This window comes from Macaca fascicularis, chromosome 8 (genome assembly GCF_037993035.2).
Source record: "Macaca fascicularis isolate 582-1 chromosome 8, T2T-MFA8v1.1".
NCBI lineage: Eukaryota > Metazoa > Chordata > Mammalia > Primates > Cercopithecidae > Macaca > Macaca fascicularis.
The window spans coordinates 133,355,116-133,377,120 of record NC_088382.1 but is presented as its reverse complement, the minus strand read 5'-3'; the positions used below and the strand labels follow the sequence as shown (position 1 = coordinate 133,377,120).

Sequence of the window (22,005 nt, the reverse complement as noted above, 5' to 3'; positions counted from 1 at the left end):
TCTTTTAGGTGGGAAGAAGCTATTCAACTTTAAAAGCCTAAACTTTATTTATTAAGAAGTACATTATTTTAAAAACATGGGTACCAAGGAAACTTGGGCAGTCTAAGTTCATCTGTAGCTAGAGCCACTCCCTACCCATCCCCAACAATGTATTCAAATTCAGTGCCAAAAGTTACTTATTAAACACAAGAGATATTATGCCCGGAGGAAAAACATTGTAAACTTTGTCTGTGGGAGGACTGATCTCTTAGTGAAATACAGAAAAACCATCTCGGAAAAAGGAAAATGGGCAATCATCATGTAAGTACTCATTGCCTTTGGGAATTGGTTTTAATTTTGGTTAGCATGTGGAGGAATTTAAACTATAAAATCATGACTGATACTTGTATACTTTATCACTGTGATTACCCTTTAATATTGGTTTTAGCAACAGCATACCATGCTTTTAAAATGTATTGAGGCGGTGGCTCACGCCTGTACTCCCAGCACTTTGGGAGGCCAAGGCCGGCGGATCACTTGAGGTCAGGAGTTTGAGACCAGCCTGGCCAACATGGTGAAACACTATCTCTACTAAAGAAAGTTTTTTTAAATAAAAATTTAGCTAGGCGTGGTGGCATGTGCCTGTAGTCCCAGTTACTGAGGAGGCAGAGGCAGGAGAATCATTTGAACCTGGGAGGCGGAGGTTGCAATAAGCCGAGATTGTGCCCCGGCACTCCAGCCTGGACTACAAGAGCGAAACTCCGTCTCAAAAAAAAAAGCTTTGGGAATATTTTTTTCCCTCATTGGCCAAAAATCTCTTAAGAGGGTCTAAAGAGAAGGAAGTATGTAAAATAAGGTGGTAAATAGTGCCTTGCAGAGAGCAAATGGTTAATATGTATCTGTAGAATGTATAACTAAAGCTGTTAGTTTGTAGCAAATTTGTATAAAACTTCATAAACTAAGCCCATTCAGAGTTATGTGGGAAAGATAGGTTCATGTTGCAAATACTAATAGACTAAGGTAAATACTCCTGTAAGTCCATACAACTTGGATTGAAAGGTGAAAATATTCCAGTATTATTTCTAAACATGCAGATATATGGAAGGGACTTAATACTTTAAATTTCTTTTGAAATGTTTAGGCTCCTGAATAGTGTGTCTATAAATTGTTAATGACTAAAAACTGACTAAAACACTACCTTTTGGAACCAACTACACACAAGACGGATCAGAGTTGAATCTTGAATATTTTTTACACGGAAGTATATCTAAAGCTATTCCAATACAAATCTTAATAAGGTTTTATGTACCTGCTATAACTTCCCATAGCAAGAATGATCTATTTCATGCACACTATGAGCAGAGAATAAAACTCCAAAACTTTCTGAACCCTGTTACTTTGTCTATAAGGGTTTTCCTTCGCTATATATTAAACCTGCACTCAGATGTTTACAAACTTACAAATATATTCTTAGGAAAGGCATTGTTTTTTATATCATCTACAAATAGCATTTTCATACCAGCAGAGATTATGAACGATCCATTCATTCAGTGTATCTTTCAGAGAAACTGAAGCCTACTTTTCAAATACTTGTGATAGATGCAGAGGACCCCAGGAATAACTGGACCCTGCATTCACAGCTTAGGAGGAGAATTTTGTCTTTTGAAAGTCAACCCAGGGGGCAGCTGGCCTTTAGGAGTGGACCAGCATTTTTATGTATTTTTTTTAAATCCTAGAGCCAGTCGTACACCCTCTCAGAAGGCAGTCAACAGTTGCCCAAAGGGGACACCCAACCCTCGACTGTCGTGCAGCCTCTCAGCCACCCATCAGGGAATGGAAAGCCAGAGGTCCCACAGCCTGTAAGCACTTTATTTTCCCTCCAAATCATAATAAGTTTGACCCCTGCTCTCTCTTGGGGCCAATATGAGCCCCCAGTGACCTGTCATGTTGGACCCTCCACCAGCCACCAGCCATCATCAGGCGTGAATTCCAAGCAGGGAAATTTTCTCTGCAAAAAGTTTGTTACTGTATTTACAGGTAACGTAAAAACGAACTCTTGTAGGGGCTTAGTTTCTGTTCCCAACAGTGTCTCATTAATAACCCCTTAAAATCAAGCGCATGAGACTACACCAGGACCACTATGACATTTCAGAAAATAGTAAAGGAACTTAACATGTGCACAAGGAATGAATATACGTAAAAAGGTAAATACAAAATCTTTTTAAAGAGCAAAAAATTATACCAGTAATGGCTTAACTTATTTGCATTAGAAAGTTACTTGAATATGTACAAACATAAAACTAGAATGCTGGTGGTTTTGAAACAACTACATAACCAAAACAAATACATAAATTAAATGATAATGTTATAAGTCAATGCTGTTTAAATGTATGTTATCAACATAGTGTAATAGACAATGTTATTTTGTTGAGATTAAATGGCTGTGCTCAACATGAAATGGTCCCAATGGCTATAATGCTGGGATTTTTTGAGTTATACTTGGTTTTTGTTTTGCTTTGGTTCATTTTCTGAGTGTCAGCAAATCTAAAATATGGTGTGGTATGTGACTTCTGAGTTCTTTTATCATATTTCTCTATTGAACCTACTGAGACACTTTCATTTGTAAGGCTCCTTGTAAGGCTATGGGACCTTCTCTCAGCTCACACACATGGTGTTTCTATTAAATCTCCCTCTGTTCACTCTTCTTTCTTCATTAGCCTGCAATAATTGAAGTATGACTATTTGGCATATAAACAATCATAAATACAAACACAAATGCAGACATTGAAATCATGAGCCAGAACTTGGTCACCTTGATGACCTAGTGTGCTTTATGTTAATTTTTAAGTTATTATCAGCATGAAATACAAAAGACTCCTAGAAAAGTTTTTATTCCCCCAAGAATATGTCCACAGACCAGGGGCCATAGATAATTGACATCTATTATTGCAGAGCCAGTAGAATATTGGCCAGGAAATTGCATTTTTCAAGGTACTATCATCTGAAATCCTAACCAATCCTTAAATGAAAATTACTTTTGTGCTATCCTCAGTTCTTTTGCCACTATTACTGATTTTTTTGAACTGAAGACCTAGTGTTGCTAACTAACCTGTTTGGAGCAGCAGCAACCAAGACACCGGGTCATTATCATTCGCCAAATCACACAATGTTCAAAGAATTTCCTTATCCTGGAGGACATGTCCTTGTGTCCAGTGAGCTTTGCAGATAGAGTGCACACAGAGAGAAAGATCAGATCAGTGGAAAAATCTGCTTAGGTTTAGCTAGATGACTTTTCTATTGTCTGGGTTGTTTTCACAAGAATCACTATCTAGAGAAAAATACAGAAGTGAGATCAATATTAAGATTACCATGGGAGTGTGGCTAGGGAATATGGGCAGAACGAGAGAGGGAGGGAGACCTCGTAGAGCCATTGATAAATGTGTAAATAATCACAAACTCAACTGGACTCATGATTTCTGGGAAATTACTTGCAAGGCTAATGAACAGGCACTAGAAAGGACTACAGCCCTGCTACTCAAAGTACGGTCCCTGGATTTGTAGCAGCATCCACACTGCCTGGGCACTTGTTAGAAATGCAGATGCTCAGCCCACTCGGATCTGTTCATTTTAACAGACTCTTCAAGTGATTTTCAGGCACATCAAAATCTTAGAAGCACTGGACTTTGGAACGCATTCTCAAACCTGCCTGCATTGAGATCACCTGAGGAGTTCTAAATGCCACCGATGCGTGGGTCCCAGCCCTAGAGTCTGAATTAATTGTTCTGGTGGTTGTCCTGGGCATCAGGGTTTGTAAGTGCTTCCCAGGTGCCTCTAATGTGAGCAGAGTTTGAGAAACACTGAAGTGTAGAATATGACTAATCTTACAAGAAGAGCTCTGCACACTGGGGACAAAGGCAGATGGCCATTGCACATGCTCATAACTGAAAACCGATTTGTAAATGTTAGAACATCTGTTCAGCGGTCTGCCACGTTGTTTGTGAACATGCCAAGTTTATGACTTGCTTGTGCCAATGTTTAGCCAACATAAATATTGTCTCCAGTGGGGAACAGTTTGGGACTTGTGGCAGGTGAACACCAGGCGAGCTCAGATGAAGGTGGACCAAGAACACCCAAAAGCTGCCTGACAAGTGGGGAAATAGGTCCAGATTCCTGAGAGAAGAAGAGAGGCTCTGGAGGCAGGTAAAAATTGGCTGGGAATTTGAAATTAAAATAAGTATGGTCTTAACCAAGGGTTTGCATGAAACTGTGATCCCAAATCCAGAAGACCCATAGTCAAACCCTAGCAAAAAGCAGTCTAAATCATTTCAAAAGATCTTTCTTCAAAATAAATAAAATCCTTATTTATTTATTTAAGATCCTCTTAAATAAATAAGATCAGGAAATATTATTTTTTTTTTAAACAGGGTCTTGCTCTGTTGCCCAGGCTGGAGTGCGGTGGCACAATCATGGCTCACTGCAGCCTCGACCTCCCTGGCTCGAGCAATCCTTTCACCTCAGACCTCCAAGTAGGTGGGACTACAGGTGTGTGCCACCATGCCCAGCTAATTTTTTGTAAAGATAGGTCATCCTATGTTGCCCAGGCTGGTCCCAAACTCCTGGGCTCAAGTGATCCTCCCACCTCAGCCTCCCAAAGTTCTGGGATTACAGGTGTGAGCCACTGCACCTGACCTCAGGAAATCTTTTATCCCAGAAAGTTAGTCCTTCAGAACATCACCGCAAAAGTGTGGGAGGAAGTGAAAGGGCCTCTGATGTCAAAACATGACATGCACCAAAGCATACCTTCTTCATTTAAAGACAAGTCTCCGAAGGGTAGCTACATTTTAGGTATGATTATGGAATCTTAGCCTTTTGGATATTTTGTCTATGGTGGATTAAAAAAAAAAAAAAAAAGCAGCCATTGTAAGGAGGTGGTAAGAAGTCGGCAGAGGACAGATACACTGATAGAAGGAAGAACCTGCAAAATGAAACCTCAACACAAGAATTCTAGAGCCGCGGGAGTCTGGGGCCACTTGGTGCAGGGGAGAGAATCCTGCATGTCCCAGCAGCGCGAGCCCGCCTCCCAGTGCTACAGCCACAGCAACAAGAACCAAAACTAAAACTCCCAGTGGTGATGGTTATAACTGGAGGTTTAAATGAGACCTTCTGAAATGTTAATGATAATAACTGACATTTATAAAGTGCTTAGTAGACTGTGAACTATTTTGAGGGTGTGAACAGTGACCCTGGAAGTTGGAGTCCTTCATGCCACCAAGCACTTCACATGTGTTATGTCATTTGGTCTTCATAACAATCCTATCAGGGAGATACTATCATTAGTCCCCCTTTTAAATATGGGGAAAGTAAGGCAAAAAGAGTTTAGGTAAATTGTCCCTAGTTGGACTGCTAGTAAGAGGTCAAGCATGGATTTGGATTTAGGCACAAATTTTTAACACTATGCCTTGGGTTCAATAAAGTTTCTTTTTATGCCAAATAGAAGCTTAACCTATTGGGATTTCTGAAACTGTTGAACTGAATCATCACCTTGTAATCTCTTTACCCCCTTCCCTGAGCTTTCTGCATTCCTTGCCCCCCAAGCTGGATTGAATGCTCTTCCTTAAGGCTTTCATAGTTCTGTCTGCATAACTATTACTCCACTCCCATGTGGTTTTTTGTCTTTGTTTTGTGTTTTGAGACAAGGTCTCACTCTGTTGCACAGGCTGGAGTGCAGTGGCACAATCACTGCTCACTGCAGCCTCTGCCTCTCGGGGTTCTCCTACCTCAGCACCTCCATACCCCCAAGTAGTTGGGACCACAGGCGAGCATGACAACACCCAGCTACTTTTTAATTTTTTGTAGAGATGGGAGGGGAGTCTTCCTATGTTGCTCAGGCTGGTCTACAACTCCTAGGCTCAAGCAATCCTCCAACCTCAACCTCCCAAAGTGCTGGGATTACAGGTGCAAGCCACTGCACCCAACAGAACCACCTGTTTTGTACACCTGCCTCACACTGGACTGATGGTTTCCTGAAGGTAGAACTGTATTTTGTTCACCTTTATATCCCCATCACCAACACAATGCCTGCAGCATGGTAGACGCTTAACAAAATTTAGATAAATTCATCGATGCATTCATTACATTTTCTAAATAAATCTTAAACAAATGAGTGTTTTGCCCAGTTGGAGTTCAAATTCCTATATCTATTTGCATTCCCAGACCAATTCATGTGCAAGGCCCTGGCATCTGTATATTTTTAAACTCCCCAAATGATTCTAATGTATCCAAAGTTCAGAGCCATGAGTCTAACGTCAGGTATTCTAGTGCAGTAGTTTTCAAATGAAGTCTCCCAGGCCTGCATCATTGGTATAATCTAGGATCTTGTTAGGAATGCGAATTCTGGAGCCTCATCCAAGATCTACAGAATCAGAAACTCTGGAGGTAGAATCCAGCAATCTGCATCTGAACAAGCCTTCCACGTGAAACTGATGCATGCTCAAGTTTGAGAATGACAGTTGAAGCATAAGTCTTTCCCATGCCCAGGATGGGGCTATGCCTTGGCATTGACTATGGGGAACTCCCACCATTCAACCTGTAGAGATGCCCAGATGATGGCATTGAAACCCAGGTTAACACCATGCCTTCCTCCCCAGGCTTCTCACCCTGAATGCAGCCTGGAGAACTCCCCCATTCTGCTCCTTTCCCCACCCCACCCAGGCTTCCCTCTCGCCCTGCTGCCATGTAAGATGTGACTTTGCTCCTCCTTCACCTTCTGCCATGACTGTGAAGCCTCCCCAACCATGTGGAACTGTGAATCCATTAAACCTCTTTCCTTTATAAATTACCCACTCTGGGGTATGTCTTTATTAGCAGCTTGAAAACGAGCTAATACAGACAGCAATCGTTGGATTCAGGAAATACTCTAAATCCAGGATGATTTCATTTTGAGATCCTTAACTAATCACATCTACAAAGACTCTCTTTCCAAATAAGGTGAATTCTGCAGCTATGAGTAGACATGAGTTGGGTTGAGGAGGTATAGGCATAGGGAAGCCCAAGTCAGAATCAGGCAAGGGAGTAAAAACTTGAGTGCTGCTTTTAGCTAGACCATGCTGGAAGCTAGTGGAGAAGGGCTTGGAGAGAAACATGGCCAGAGGCAAGTCAAGCACTTGGGAAGCAGTGGCCTTGGAGAGAAATGAAGACCCTCTGCCGCCCTCTGCCCTCATCAGCTAAAATAGCAACAATGGAATTGGGGACAAGAAGGCAGATCGGAGTCAAAGGAACATAACTTGCTAAGTGGATGCGGGAGGTGAGGGAAAGGAAGATGACAGAGTGACTCCAGGTGTCTTGTCTGGTTTGTGTGTGTGCACAGGTGGATGGTGGCACATCCCAGGGATGTAAGGCAGTGACAGATTGAATTTGGTTTAGGGATCTATAGAGTTTGAGATATCTTTGGGAAATATGAGTTCACAGTTGTTATTGTTTGTTTCTTGGACAACTAGTATGTGTTTGATCAAAAGTAGCACAGCACAGGACTCACTTTGACTTAAATAACAAAGACATTTAATTGTCAATTCTAACAGGAGCTCTGAATTAAGCTAATTCCAGTGTTGGTTCAGCAGTTCAGTACATCATTAGGGACCCAAGCTATGTCTGCCTTTCTGTCCTGCCACTCTGGATGTATTAGCAATGTCTCCCCGCCTAGGTGCAAGATAACGGTCATGTGTTCAAGTTAATGCTCTCTCAAGATAGTCACAAGCAAGAAGGAAGCAGATAGAGGGAAAAAATACCTTCTTCCTTATGTACCACTCCCCTATCAGGGAGGAGAATCTTTCTGCAAAGCTCCAAGCAGCAGACATCCCTTTCTATCTCATGGGCCAGAACTGGTCAAAAGCCCAACTCAAGACTGGCAGAGAAGAAGAGGAGACCCTTGAATCATAATTCATCCCTGAAGCTGAGCAAATCATCTTCTCAGTTCTCTCTCTCTCTTCTCTCTATGCATTGGCTTCTTTCTCTCCTACTGAAAATAAGTTTTTTCTTTTCCTGGTGTGGGAAGCAAAAGGGGTTGGTAAGAGGGAGGCATGGCCATAGATAGTTCAGGCACCAAGAGAGCTCCATGGCCTCCCATAGCTCCAGATTAGCAGCCTCAAGGAAAATCTCTTCTTCCTCTAAGTATCTGTAAGATGCCAGGGAAGAATTCTTGTTGACTTGGGTCATGTACCTACCCCATGAATAATCATAGTTGGTAAGGTTGGCTCTATCCTTGGGGATGGGGTATATTGCTTTATCATCACCTCTTTCTTATACTATTATATTTAATAATATTACTACTGCTATTACTACTACCACTACTAATACTAATACTACTAGATGGACTGAAATAGAAAGAGGATGCAAACTTGAAGATCAGATAGAAAGGGAGAAAAATAATTCTCTTTCCAAACAATGGGGACTTGGATGAGAGTGGTAGGAATGAAAAGGAAGATAAAAATGTTTAAGAGAATTTTAAAGAAAGAATTAATAGATTAAAAAATTAATTAATTAACTAAAAGAATTAATTTTTTTGGATCCAATGTATAAACTCTTCTACCAGGGGAAAGAATAACATTCATTGTTTTGATACTGACTGAGACAGAAATTTGCTCACAGCAAATTTAGCTATTTCCCCTTGTTTCCTTTTCAGCAAATCAGAACTTGTCCACATACTGCTGATTGCATCCTGCCAGACAGCACATTTGATGCCATGAAGGCCCCGCTCAGCCCCCAATATTCTCACTTTTCATTTCCAATCTGCCCACTTATCATTAACTCTTGAGGATTCCTGCAAGTAATGAATCCCAAGTTCATACTCTCACTGAATTGGCAAAAGACGAAATTTGGCAATATAAGAAGGAAATGGATCATTCTTTTCTAATGAGAAACGTGCTTCATTTTTCGTAACTCCTGAAGGCATGGTTCCTTTCATGGTTGAGAAATAGCCATCATCTCCCCACAACCACTTTATCCTCCAAGTTCTCTTTTGTTGATGCAATACAGCAGTAATTGGATATCTGGAAGTTTAGCACTCTTCAGAGGTCTCCAACTCCCCAAACAATCTGTGGACAACCTCAAAGCAGACAGTCATTTTCCCCAGGACACAAAATCTTGTTTCCAGATAATGAATGTTATTCTGCTTCTACTAGAAACTCCAAGTTCTCCAGCCCAACACAGCACTCAAGGGCCCCTAAGAATGAGTCAACAGAGAGATGTCACTTGGCTACATCACCCTGCCAGTGTAGGCTGGGATGTTCACACAATCTTGATGCAGACAAAGAAGCAGGAGGTGACAACAGGTTTCTCACTTTGAACTGATCTCAGCTCACACTCTTCCTCCTAGTTACCTTATCCCAGCACTCATCTTTCAGATTTGTCATCTGGGTTACTTTGCAGAAAAATTAAAGAAAGTAAGACATCATGGTCCATTTCTATTCTTCCCTTTTAAGTTACCACAGCAATTTGCCCTTGGTGACTGGCGTCCTTGCTTTAGTCAGTACCTGTGTGCCATTTACCACCAGAGGCTTGGCCTTCTCCACACTTTTTAAAGAGATCCGTTGACAGAATTGTTACAACTATTTGGCCAGGGTTGTAGACCCTTGGCACATTAGTCCTTGGCACTGCTGACATTTGGGCCCAGGTAATTATTTGTGTGTGTGTGGCGGGGTGGTGGGGGAGACGGCGCTGTCTGTTCTGCGCATTGTTGTAGGATGTTTAGCAGAATCCTGGCCTCTATCACTAGATATTCCAGTAATACTCCCCTACTCGTGCCAACTGAAAATGTCTCCAGACATTGCCAATTGTCTCCTGGGAGACAAAAATCGCTCCTGATTGATTGAGAACCACCGCTTAAATAGGAAAACAAGGCTCCAGGGCAAATGTCCTCAGAGTGTCTTTATGTCTCTGGATCTCTACCAGAAATCACCATTCCTGCCCTTCTGGCCCAGGCATGTCCCTACACTGATTTCTTCTCTTATAACAGGGAAAAGTCAGCTTCTCTTGAAGATTGACCCTTGTCCTCCTGTTGATGACAGCAGCAGCCAAGAGGCAGCAGTTTTCTCAAAACCGTTAGCCCATGAGTAACTTCTTCTTCTTCTTTTTAAAAGATTATTTATTTCCGTGGGTTTTGAGGGAACAAGTGGTATTTGGTTACATGAGTAAGTTTTGGGGCAGCAGGTGGTATTTGGTTACATGAGTAAGTTCTTCAGTGGTCATTTGTGAGATTTCAGTTCACCCATCACCCGAGCAGTATATACTGAACCCTATTTGTAGTTTTTTATTCCTCACCCTCTCCCACCCTTTCCTCCAAGTCCCAAAAATCCACTGTACCATTCTTATGCCTTTGCATCTTCATAGCTTAGCTTCCACTTAAGAGTGAGAACATATGATGTTTGGTTTTCCATTCCTGAGTTACTTCACTTAAAATAGTATTCTCCAATCCCATCCAGGTTGCTGCAAATGCCATTAATTCATTCCTTTTTATGGCTAAGTAGTATTTTATTGTATATATATATATACCACAGCTTCTTTATCCACTCATTGATTGGTGGGCATTTGGGTAGGTTCTGCATTTTTGCAATTGCAAATTGTGCTGCTCTTAATATGTATGTGCAAGTATCTTTTTCATATAATGACTCCTTTTCCTCTAGGTAGATAACCAGTAGTGAGATTGCTGGATCAAATAGTAGTTCTTATACCAGAGTGAGATGGGTTTCACTGCAGAAACCCTCAGTAACAAGGCTGCTGGGCTGCTGGATTTCCTGTCTAGATGAGCAGTGCTCCCGTGGAAAGATGTGGGCTGGAACCATCAGAAGCTGATTAGCTCACCTCTCCTCTGGTTGGGTGTAGTACCCTGCTTGGACTCCTTATACCAGAGCTCAGTGCATGGCAGGATGACCACATTGTTTACACTCCTGAGTATACCATCAATACCTTCGGGTACAATGGTGCCCACCACTTTAAGACACAACATATTGAAGGGCCTTCAAGTCAGGTCTCCTACCTCCTACCCCGCCCAGCAGTCACCTTTGATAGGTAAATATCACATCAACACGTGTAACCCAGACGGCATAGCCTAAGGAAGCTTGTCTTTCTGTAAAATGACCTAACTATACCAATTTTCATTAAAAAGCATTGAAGTGCCAACATGGAAGCAATCCCAAATGTAAGAGAAAGGTCATGTTTTAATCTAAAGAATTACACTCATTTTTCAGAACATACACAGTCAACATATGTAAGCAAATCATGTTGAGCTGTGATCCAAATGGATGTTTTTCTAGTTTTAGTTTTATTTGTCAAATGATACAAATATTTCTGCCCCTTTAGAGTGATAGCCAAACACTTAGTCATCATGTATGTCACTGTAACACTGCATCTTGGAAAGGAGGTATCAACAGCAATGAACAATTCTGTAACATTCCAGCACCCTACTAAGGTGGGCAGAGCTCAAGTTTCCTAACACACTTTCCCATCAGCTCTCTGATCAACCCCCACAGACGAATAAACCTCTAATGTGGGAAGAGGTTCTAGGCATGAAGGAATTAGCTTGCTTTTAGTTGGTGTGAGATCACGGAGGATCCTAATGAAAACAGCAATAACTACATGATGAAATATCAAATATTCTTATTCAAACTGTGCTTAAATATACCCAACAGGTTATACTGCCAAATATATATTTTTCTGTTGGGTAGTTTTACTTTTTGCTCTGGCAAGCAATTAAGTGGATTTTAATTAACAAAAAAAAAAAAAGCAAGGCTTTTTAAAAATCAAATTTATTGTTCCAAGGAAATCATGCCCAAGAAGCAATCGACTTAATGAAACCAATATGTCACTGATCACCCAAGATTCATGCTTCAGATGTGAATGGCCCCTCTATTTTGTTTCAAATTGCCCATCAATCTCTACTAACCATGTCTGTGGAAATGTTACCAGGATATTTTCTGGCTCTGAATTTATGAACGTTAAAAGTACAATAATTTGCATTCGTACTAACTGGCTTCAAAGTGCAAATGAGTAACCAGTTAGAGGTAAAAGAACATTGTTCTGAGAGAGAGAGGAGATGGGTGTCTTCATAAGGTGACCCTGGGCAGGTGACTTAACAACCAGGCTTCAGTTTCTTTAAATGAGGGGATTGGATACATTAAATGTCTCCCAAACTTCATATTTAAGTACAAACTTCATGATTGTTGCCAAATACGTGGGTCACCTCTTCTACTAATTACTCTGTTAATTATTTTAAATACTCACTTTTTAATATAAATTAATTGATCTTAAAAGGAAATTTTATACTGATACCATAAATGGAAAATTAATATCAATGGACATAAATGTAGATAATTAAATGAAAGCAAAAAGAATGTATTAAATTCTAACTAAATTTGATATTGCCAGTTGAAGGGTAAGGTCCTATTCTCTGACTAAAAAAGGACCTGTCTACATGGTCTACATGGGATACAGTGGGAGTCCACAAAGTAAATAATGAGGATTTGTGGGCCACAGAACCTCTGGTGCAAGTAGGTAACTCTGCCATTGTAGTGCAAGAAGCCATAGACCAAATGTAAATGAATGGGTTGGCTGTGTTCCAATAAAACTTTATTTACAAAAATAAGTAATGGGCCAGATATGGCCCTCAGTCTGCAGTTTGCCAACCCCTGGATTAGATGAGTGTGAAAGACCCACTATCACTAAGCACAGACTTAATCAGAAGAGTTGGGAGAGAATTTTAAAAGGAGTTCCTTTCCTAGTTGGAGGTCCAATGGCTTTAACGCTTTCAGCGTTCCACGTCACCCATTTGGAAAAACCTGGGTTGAATTTTCACTTTAAGATTTCATCCTGGCCGGGCGCGGTGGCTCACACCTGTAATCCCAGCGCTTTGGGAGGCCGAGGCGGGCGGATCACAAGGTCAGGAGATCGAGACCACGGTGAAACCCCGTCTCTACTAAAAATACAAAAAATTAGCCGGGCGCGGTTGTGGGCGCCTGTAGTCCCAGCTACTCGGGAGGCTGAGGCAGGAGAATGGCATGAACCCGGGAGGCGGAGCTTGCAGTGAGCCGAGATCGCGCCACTGCACTCCAGCCTGGGCGACAGAGCGAGACTCCGTCTCAAAAAAAAAAAAAAAAGATTTCATCCTAAACCTCTTCCCTTTATCTTTAGCATCTTGGATAAAGTCAAGGATTTCTTACTCGTGTAAACCCTCAGCACGTTTCTAAGTTGTCCTCCTCCTTTACTGGGATGTCAATGGGGAAAGTTTCTAATTTTTCTCAGACTAATGGTTCTCAACCCTGGCTGTTTGTTAGAATTGTCTGGGGAGTTTTAGAAATACTTATACCTGATATACCACTATACCTCAGATTCTGATTTCATAGGATCAGACTGGGAGCCCAAATGATTTTGAGTGCAACCAGGGTTGAAAGGCTACTAATCCATATCTCGGCCAGGTCACCTTCCTCAGAGTCCATTATTTCCTCCATTTGGTATTGAATTCTAAGAGCCCCAAGCATTATTCAGCTCAAACTGTTTCACACCCGAAGGTCTTAGGACTGCACTTTCATTTGTGATTCCCGTTATTTCTCCAGCTGAGGTATGATTGAGCCCTCCCACACACCTTGGTTAAATTTACTATTCCTCTTTTCATTCTCTCTGCTTCATCACCCTAGAAGGCTTGACACTATTCTCAGCTCAAGATTTCCAGCCAAATAAGTTTCCTGTTCCATTCTTCTGTCCCTACTACTGCCACTGACTCTGACATTAATACAAACTGGGTGCAAGACGAGGATGCAAAGGGAAAGGCATTCAGTGTATTCCGTAACATACAAAGGAAGAAGATTCCTCCTCCCATGGAAAGGAAGAGAATATTTACCAAGTACTTACAATGTGTCAGGCATTGTGCTAGGTGCTGGGGATATGAGAATGAACATGACGTAGACCTAGCCTCCAAAAGGCTTACAGTCTAGGGAAGGAAATAGACTAATAAAAAAGCATGATAATGTACCTGTAAAAGGATCTGATTGATTGAAGACTCCAGAACGGAGTGTAGCACAAAAGAGAAAGTCAGTGGTGTGCTAGAAAACGTCTCACCTCGAGCTCTCTAGGAGAAAACAAAAACCTAATTTGTGGTGCTTGCCAATTTCCATGGTGTAAATACTTTCACCGTGACTGATTTCAAGTTACTGGCATGATCTCACTGAGCAGAGTTGGGAAGCGATCACACAATTGGCTCTTGCCAGCTTGCAAAGTCAGCTCCAGCTAGCGTGGCCAACCATCCTGGTTTACCTGGAACTGTTCCAGTTTTAGCACTTAAAGACCCACATTCCAGGGAACCCCTCTGTCCTGGGCAATCAAACAGTTTAGCTTCAGCACACCACTGGAAGAATTCGATTCTTCCCAAGAGGATCAGGAATGGTTTCAGAAAGCGGAGGCTCCAGCTTATTTGCTTAAGTAGAAACATTCTCCACTGTTGCCAATGGAATCAATGAAAACCAAGTGTTTAATAAAAAAGGAGGGTCACGAGGCTCTGTGCTGTCAATCTCAAGTTTCTTTGGTCCTCCGAGGACTCGGGAAGTTGCAGGGAGGAATATACTTGCAGCATCCCCCCTTTTTCCTGCCCTGCCTTACACTGATGGACCTGTTGGGAATCAAACAACTTCAGCAATCCTTTTGCATAGATTCTGTCAAGCAAGGAGAAGTGATATTTTACCTATAAATATATTTGGCAATTTATCCAGCCAGAAAGCAGGCACCCATAAGAAGTAAGCATATTGGAAACCTTGGCCATCTCACTGGCTTCATGTCTTTTCAGTCTCCAAAATGTGTCTGCTAAAATTCAGCCCCCTGGCACACTGTAGTCCTTTAGCTATGATCCCTCCTCTACTTGAAGGGAAAGATACTTTAGGAAAGGGAGAACTGGAAGATTGGGTGTGAAATGAGGAGGAGAGGAGAAGGAAGAAGCTTCCTAAGGGCAAAAGGGCCACTTCCTCCCCTGCAAGCCCTGACTCATCATAATGAAACCTCCCTGTCCAGCACTCTGACATTGTCTTATATAATCTTCCTGAGATTCTTCAGGGTGGGCAGGTATTAGTCCCAGTTTATAAATGAGAGGCAGAAAACACGATTCCATTAGCATAGGAAGGAATATTGGGAGCAGAATTTGACAACAGTGCCTCTCCTGCATACACACTTTGCTCACTGGGAGATGTCTGTTTTGCCTTGCAAATAGTTGTGACTTCGTTTTCATTTTACTTTCTATTTTCTCATCATCAAGAATATTTATTGATCCGATAGTCATGCAAGAGGTTCTTGGTTTCCCTGGTCACTGGACAAGTCTCAGGTCTCAACTAGTGTTTCTGTAAAAGACTATCATTCTAAGAGTTGAACTGAGCTTTTCTTTCTTTCTCTTTCTTCTTTTCTTCTTTTCTTCATTTCCTCCTTTCTTCCTTCCTTCCTCCCTCCCTTCCTCCCTTCCTCTCTTCCCCCTTCCCTTCCCTTCTTCCCTTCCTTCCTTCCTTCATTTCCTTCTTTCTTTCTTTCTTTTCTTTCTTTCCTTCTTTCCTTTCCTTCTTTCCTTCTTTCTTTCTTTTTCTTTTCTTTTCTTTTCTTTTCTCCTTCCTTCCTTCCTTCCTTCCTTCCTTCCTTCCTTCCTTCCTTCCTTCCTTCCTTCCTCCCTCCCTCCTTCCCTCCCTCCCTCTCTCTCTCTCTCTTCCTGAGACAGGGTCTCGCTCTGTCACCCAGGCTGGAGTGCAGTAGCGCAACCATGGCTCACTGCAACCTCCACTTCCTGGCCTCAATTATTCTCCTGCTTCAGCCTCAGCCTCCCAAGTAGCTGGGACTACAGGCACGTACCACCATGCCAAGTTAAATTTTTAAAATTTTTGTAGAGACAGGGTCTCATTATGTTGCCCAGGCTGGTCTTAAACTCCTGGTCTCAAGCAATCCTCCTACCTTGGCTTCCCAAAGTGCTGCAATTACAGGCGTGAGCCACCCTACCTGGCCCAGCTTTTCTATTATTAAATTTTTCGGTGGCGGGCGCCTGTAGTCCCAGCTACTCAGGAGGCTGAGGCAGGAGAATGGCGGGAACCCGGGAGGCGGAGCTTGCAGTGAGCCAAGATCGCGCCACTGCACTCCAGCCTGGGCAACAGCGTGAGACTCCGTCTCAAAAAAAAATAATAATAATAATAATAATTATTATTATTATTATTTAGACAATGACCCCCAAAATCGATTAATGAGAAGTCAATAGTAGAGTTTCTGAATCCAGACTGCATGGGTTTGAATCCCTATCTCATCATACTTGTGTGCCTTGGTTTTTCTCATCTGCAAAATAGGAGATAATAATACCTACCCCGTAGGGTTGCTGGGAGAATTAAATGCGTTGTTATTTGTAAACTGTCTGGACCCACGCCTGGCACATATTAAGTGCTCTATATTTTGCTGTCATTCTCAATTTGGAGTTTTCCTCCCATACGTCTCTCTTCAACCTCTAGCCCCTGCTACTCTTTATCTATGAGTACAAAGTGATTTCTAATTTAGGACAAGCTTATGTAAACAGACATGTTGAGCTTCCTATAGTAAACTTCCAATTTTAAAGGAACTACACAAAGCACCATGCAAAGGACTCACTCAACACTCAACAGGAATCAGGTCAAGATGGAAGAAAGGAATAAAAATAACACTCAGCACTCGCCACGTGTTGAATATCCTGCCAAACGCTCTTGATCCATATTCTCCTAACAACCCATACGAGGTGGGTACTATTATTACCATCTTTCAGATGGGAAAACAGCCTTGGAAAAGATATGGAGGGAAAAATAGCCTCATGCTTGGTTCAAAGGTAGATGTCTGTGAGAGAGGAGGTAGAACTTGTGTGACCTCAAAGAAGACCCTTCCCCAAACGACTCAGTTTCCCTAACTCTGTAGTGTTCTTAAGAGCTATACAAGGCAAGTTTACAATGAAATATTATTCAGCCTCAAAAAAGAAGGAAATTCTGCCATTTGTGACAACTTGAACAAACCTGGAGAACATTATGCTACGTGAAATAAGCCAGAAAAATAAATACTGCATGATTCTACTTACATGAGGTACCTAAAATAGTCAAACTCATAGAAGTAAAGAATAGAACTGTACTTACCGGGGGCCAGAGGGAGGGGAAACGAAGCACTCTTCAACTGGTACAAAGTTTTGGTTATGCAAGATGAATTCACTCTAGAGATCTGGGGTACAGCAAATTGTACCCTATACTTTATTATGCACTTAAAAAATTGTTAAGGTCAAGTGCAGTGGCTCATGCCTGTAATCCTAACACTTATGGAGGCCAAGACTGAGGATTGCATGAGACAGGAGAATTGCTTGAGGTCAGGAGTTCAAGCTTATGTAAACAGACGTGTTGAGCTTCCTATAGTAAACTTCCAATTTTAAAGGAACTATACAAAGCACCATGCAAAAGACTCACTCAACACTCAACAGGAATCAGGTCAAGATGGAAGAAAGGAATAAAAATAACACTCAGACAGGGCAACATAGTGAGTCCCTCTTGCTACAAAAGTTTTTAGATACAAAGTATTATTTGTTTAATGGGTTGATGTCAAGTTAAATGTTCTTAACACACACACACAAGGGGACAGAAGGAAATTTTCATAGCTGATGAAATATTTATTACCTTGATGGTGGTGATGGTGTTGTGAGTGTATGCCTATGTCCAAATTCACCAAATTGTATAATTAAATATACAATATATTTTATAGCAATTATACCTCAGTAAAGATGTTTAAAATATTTTTCAGGGATTTTGAAAAAAAAAAAAACTATAGGCAAGTTTAATCAGAATTTAAAAATTCTAATAAAATTTTTTATTTTATTAAAATAAAATTTAAAAATTCTAATAAAAAAATTAAAGGCAAGCTTAATCAGAATCACCAATATTGGTGCAAGGTGGCATTAACCAACAGTGGCAATGGTAACAGCTTAAACTGAGGAGAGTCAGGTGCGCTCTCTCCAGCACCCCCTTCACCTGCCTCCATTTTGCTCGTGCTTAACAAGCCCAGGCCACTACCTCGTTCTAATCTTGGCCCTGGTATTTAATCTCATTTCATGCCAGCTCAAACAGCAGCTCTCTGTAGATCAGTGTACAGCGAGCCCTCTGCCCTCTGCTCCCTGGCTCTTCCCAGGGGCCCTCCTGGCTCACAGCCCAGATACCAAGTAACCATTGTCAAATATTTACTGAGCAGAGTGCAGCCAGCCAACGCTTCTGAGGAACTGTACTGGAAATATTAAACAGTCCAAACGCCACTCCCATTGCATTTTGATAGTACTTTCAGAGTTTACAAATGACCCTTACATCCTATGTCACCCAGCGTCCCACCTCCTACGTGCCACCACCTGAGTGCTTACTGTAATCCAGCACTGTGCTACTACATCCCAAACACGAATGCATCTACACCTCATACCACCCCATGGGCAGGCGCATCTCCACTTTAAAGATGAGACAACTAAGGCTCAGAGACGTGAATCAGCTTACCCAAGGTGGTACAACCAGCAAAGGGCAAAACAGCAATTGAACAGAGTAGGTCTGACTCCCAAGTCCACACTATGTGGACTATTATGTCATGATTAGATGCAATCATGTTAGCACATTGACAGGTCATAGTAAGCACACAAGTACACAGACTCCCAAAGCATCAGGCTGTCGTCTCTCCCTGGCATGTCTTCCTTCCACCTCCATCTCTGTCTTTATTTAATTGCTTGCCCTACTGCCCTTTGAGAACCAGCACTAATGTCAACTCCTCCATAAAAATTCCTTTCTCCTCTCAGCTATTTGCACCCAGAAGTGCTTACTGTATTATAATGCAATTGTCATGTGTCATTTACACGTTTATTTCCCTGGAACAGGGACTATGCTTCATAGATCATGGAGTCCACCTCAACTGGGGTAGTGCTTAGCATACAATAGATTTTAATACTTGTTTGTTCAAGGATGATAAGGGAGGAAAGAAGAGGAGAAGAAAGAAGAAGAAAAAGAGAGAGAAAAATAATTCAGAGTCTAATTTGCCTGCAACATATTTCTTCTTAATTAATTCACATGCCTCTCATGAGACAATCTATTCCTGCTGTCCAGCCTTGAAGCTATTGAAGTAGAAAATCAGGACACAAGGACTGACAAGTATGAATGTACTTAAATGAGTGTATTTCTGGCTGTGTTCTGGAAGATGCTGGTTACTATATAATACACAGAGCAACCAATTTGCAAATCATATCCCTCAGCAAACTCCTTCACACATTCCATCCCCAGCGTTTGCTGCAACCTGGAAGATGTTCCTAGAATGTTCCATTTCTATTATAAGAGTTAAGACTTCCTTGAATTGGACTGGGACAGAAGGCATTTGATGAGGCGTCTGTTTTTCCATTCTGGTTCTTCTGGCTGGGAGTACCAGAATCTTGATTCAGAAGAGCTGACCTCCCTCCTGGGCAATCTGGTCTGTTGCAGCAGGAACATCCCTGAGTCATTTCTCAGCGTGGGTGTTTTCTGCATTCTTTCTGCCAAGGTGACACCGCTTCCTAGGATCAGAGCATCTCAGTTTATTTTCTATGCTTCCTCCTTTGAGAAAAATGGATCATTCATGTCCTTGTTTTAGAGGAGGGAACACAGGAACGTAGATACACAGAGAAGGACATGTAGACCTACTAGAAGGAAGAAAAAACCAAAGAGGAAGTCCGCCCAGCACCAGGGCTGCCTTACTCACGCACCAGGCAGTGCCTTTCATAGAGCTGACAGCACTTGCTTCCATTTTGGACCTGAGGTCCAGGCATGATGGCCAGCACCTCACCAGAGTGGTATCCCACGGAGAGTCTCACACCCAATGAGGTGTGAATTATCACACTCGTCAAATGAGACAGCTAGCAAGGTGTGATGCTGGGACATCATGCCAGGCCACCTGGACCCCACAGCGTGACTGCCTGGTGTAAAATATATGTCTGGAACTTCAGATCCAAGCTGCAGGTGACCAATGAGAAATTGATCTTTAGAGTGCCATTTACAAGGTGAAAACTCCTCAAGCAGGAAAGGGGTTTGAAATATTCTGGAAAGTTTATTGCTGATTGGTCTTCAACAAATATCAATTGTTTGCATTTACTAAGACCGTGCTGTCAGCCAGGCTTGTTTTAGATGCTTGGCATGAATAACTTTAATTCCTCCAGGAACCTTACGTGGTAGGCACTATTATTATCCCCATTTACCATTGTTAGGTTCTAATTGAGATCCGAAAAAAGTCAGTGGTGTGGCACGTAGCTGGAAAAACACTGGAGGAATCGCAGGGAGTTTCAACATGGCTTCTTTCACTGGGTGCAAGCGAGCCTGGGTGTGGGCCTGGGCGTGAGCCCCAAGCCATAGGTACAGCGTTAGCAGCGTAATTGTACCTTGTACCGACAATAATGGCTCCGAGCCAAGCACGAGCGCATGTGAGTGGTTACTTAACGCGCCTCACGTGGTGTGATTACATAAGTGCAGAGTTGTGCGTCTGCACTCCAAACCCGCGGAGACACACAGCGTCGGAAAGTCGCCTCGGCCTACTGCCAACTAGAGTGCAGCCATGTCCCTTACAACCATGAAGAAAGTACGGCACAGAGAGGTTCTATAACTTGCCCAAAGTCACACAGCTAATAAGCAGTTGTGCTGGGTCTCAAATTTACTTGACAATAAAGCCACATTCTTCAACTTTACTATTATTATATTTTCAATGGCCACCTATTATAAATATGATGTTGCTGGGGCATTATAAGATAAATATTTGACAAGTTTGGGAGATATCTATCCATCTGAGATCAACATATATGAATTAGAAAACTATATATCTACATATGGTACGTGTGTGTATATATCTTCACATACATACCTTCCAAACCTGTTCAATCTAAATATGTAGAATTGAAATCTGCATGAATATCACTTTTATGAGATCTTATAAATATCACAAGGCAGAAAGCCAAGAAATGACCCAAAGAGGCAGGGAAAGGGCTAACATTTCTCTAGCTCCCTGTTTTCTGGCATTTGAAAAGTTATTTCACGTAAGCCTCAAGCCTTGCAGCGCAGAGACTGCTCCCATTTTACAGATGAGGAGATGGTGGCTTAGAGGTTAATGGCCCAAGTTCACACAGCTGCTAAGAGGCAGCTCTGCATTCAAACCAGGCTTCCTGTGGGCTCAAAGCCCAGACCTCTAAAATCATTTTTATTGACGTTTAGTATCTTTTGCTGTTTTTATCTGTCTCCTGAGTGTCAGTGCAAGCACTGTCAAAATATGAACAAATTGAAAGAAAACAAAATAAGGAATGTTGCCTGGCTCTACAATGTCTCATCATTGAAAACGAGTGGAATATCCGTGTGGTCTCCTAAAGCCTCATAAGCAGGTCTGACCCCATCCTGGAGTCCCCTGCAGCCCATTCTGGATCTGACTTGCATTCTCACTGTATGCAGAAGTTCTGCTTAGTTGCTTCGGGTTTCAAAAACTAAATCTCCGGATAGGCAAACAGGCCTGAGGCCCCGTCATCAGCTGTCTATCCCATTAACAATGAACAATGGACGTGGAATGTCCATTCCATATACATTCCCGAGAAGAAGCTCGGTACCCGGCTCCTGGGAACAAGCCATAGGACACCCGTTCCTTCAGCACTGAGCATCGCTGATGAATACAGCCATTGTGGAGGCAGCCCCCACCACAATGAGGGGACAACGCCAAACAGACTGTTTGCTTTTTCTCTCTCTTTCTTTTAAAATCACATCACATGATTCTTTCACTTCGACATCAAATATCCTGCTGTTACAAGGAACAAGCCTGGATTATCTTCTCAAACAGATTAGGAAAGATAACCAACATGGCTAACAGTGGTTCCTGCAGGGATTCAGGGCACTGGGACCTCAACCTGCCCTGCTGATGGTGGTGCCTCTCACAGAGAGTCCTACCCCACATTATTTGTTAAGAAAAAAAAAGAAGGCCGGTTGCAGTGGCTCATGCCTG

The 22,005-nt window shown here is 42.1% G+C and overlaps 1 protein-coding gene across 2 annotated transcripts in view; it reads left to right on the top strand.

The window, feature by feature from the left end:
* The first annotated feature begins 226 nt into the window (after nucleotides 1-226).
* The window catches only part of ANXA13 (annexin A13), a 59,768-nt gene continuing 37,989 nt past the window's right edge, over nucleotides 227-22,005 (top strand). Inside the window, exons 1-2 of one of the 2 annotated variants that reach the window (XM_005564032.5) lie at nucleotides 227-300; nucleotides 1,716-1,838. In XM_005564032.5, coding sequence (XP_005564089.3) covers nucleotides 286-300; nucleotides 1,716-1,838 — 138 coding nt within the window. In that variant the 5' untranslated portion in view covers nucleotides 227-285. The remainder of the gene's footprint in view (nucleotides 301-1,715; nucleotides 1,839-22,005) is intronic. The other variant, XM_005564033.5, reaches the window with a different exon arrangement.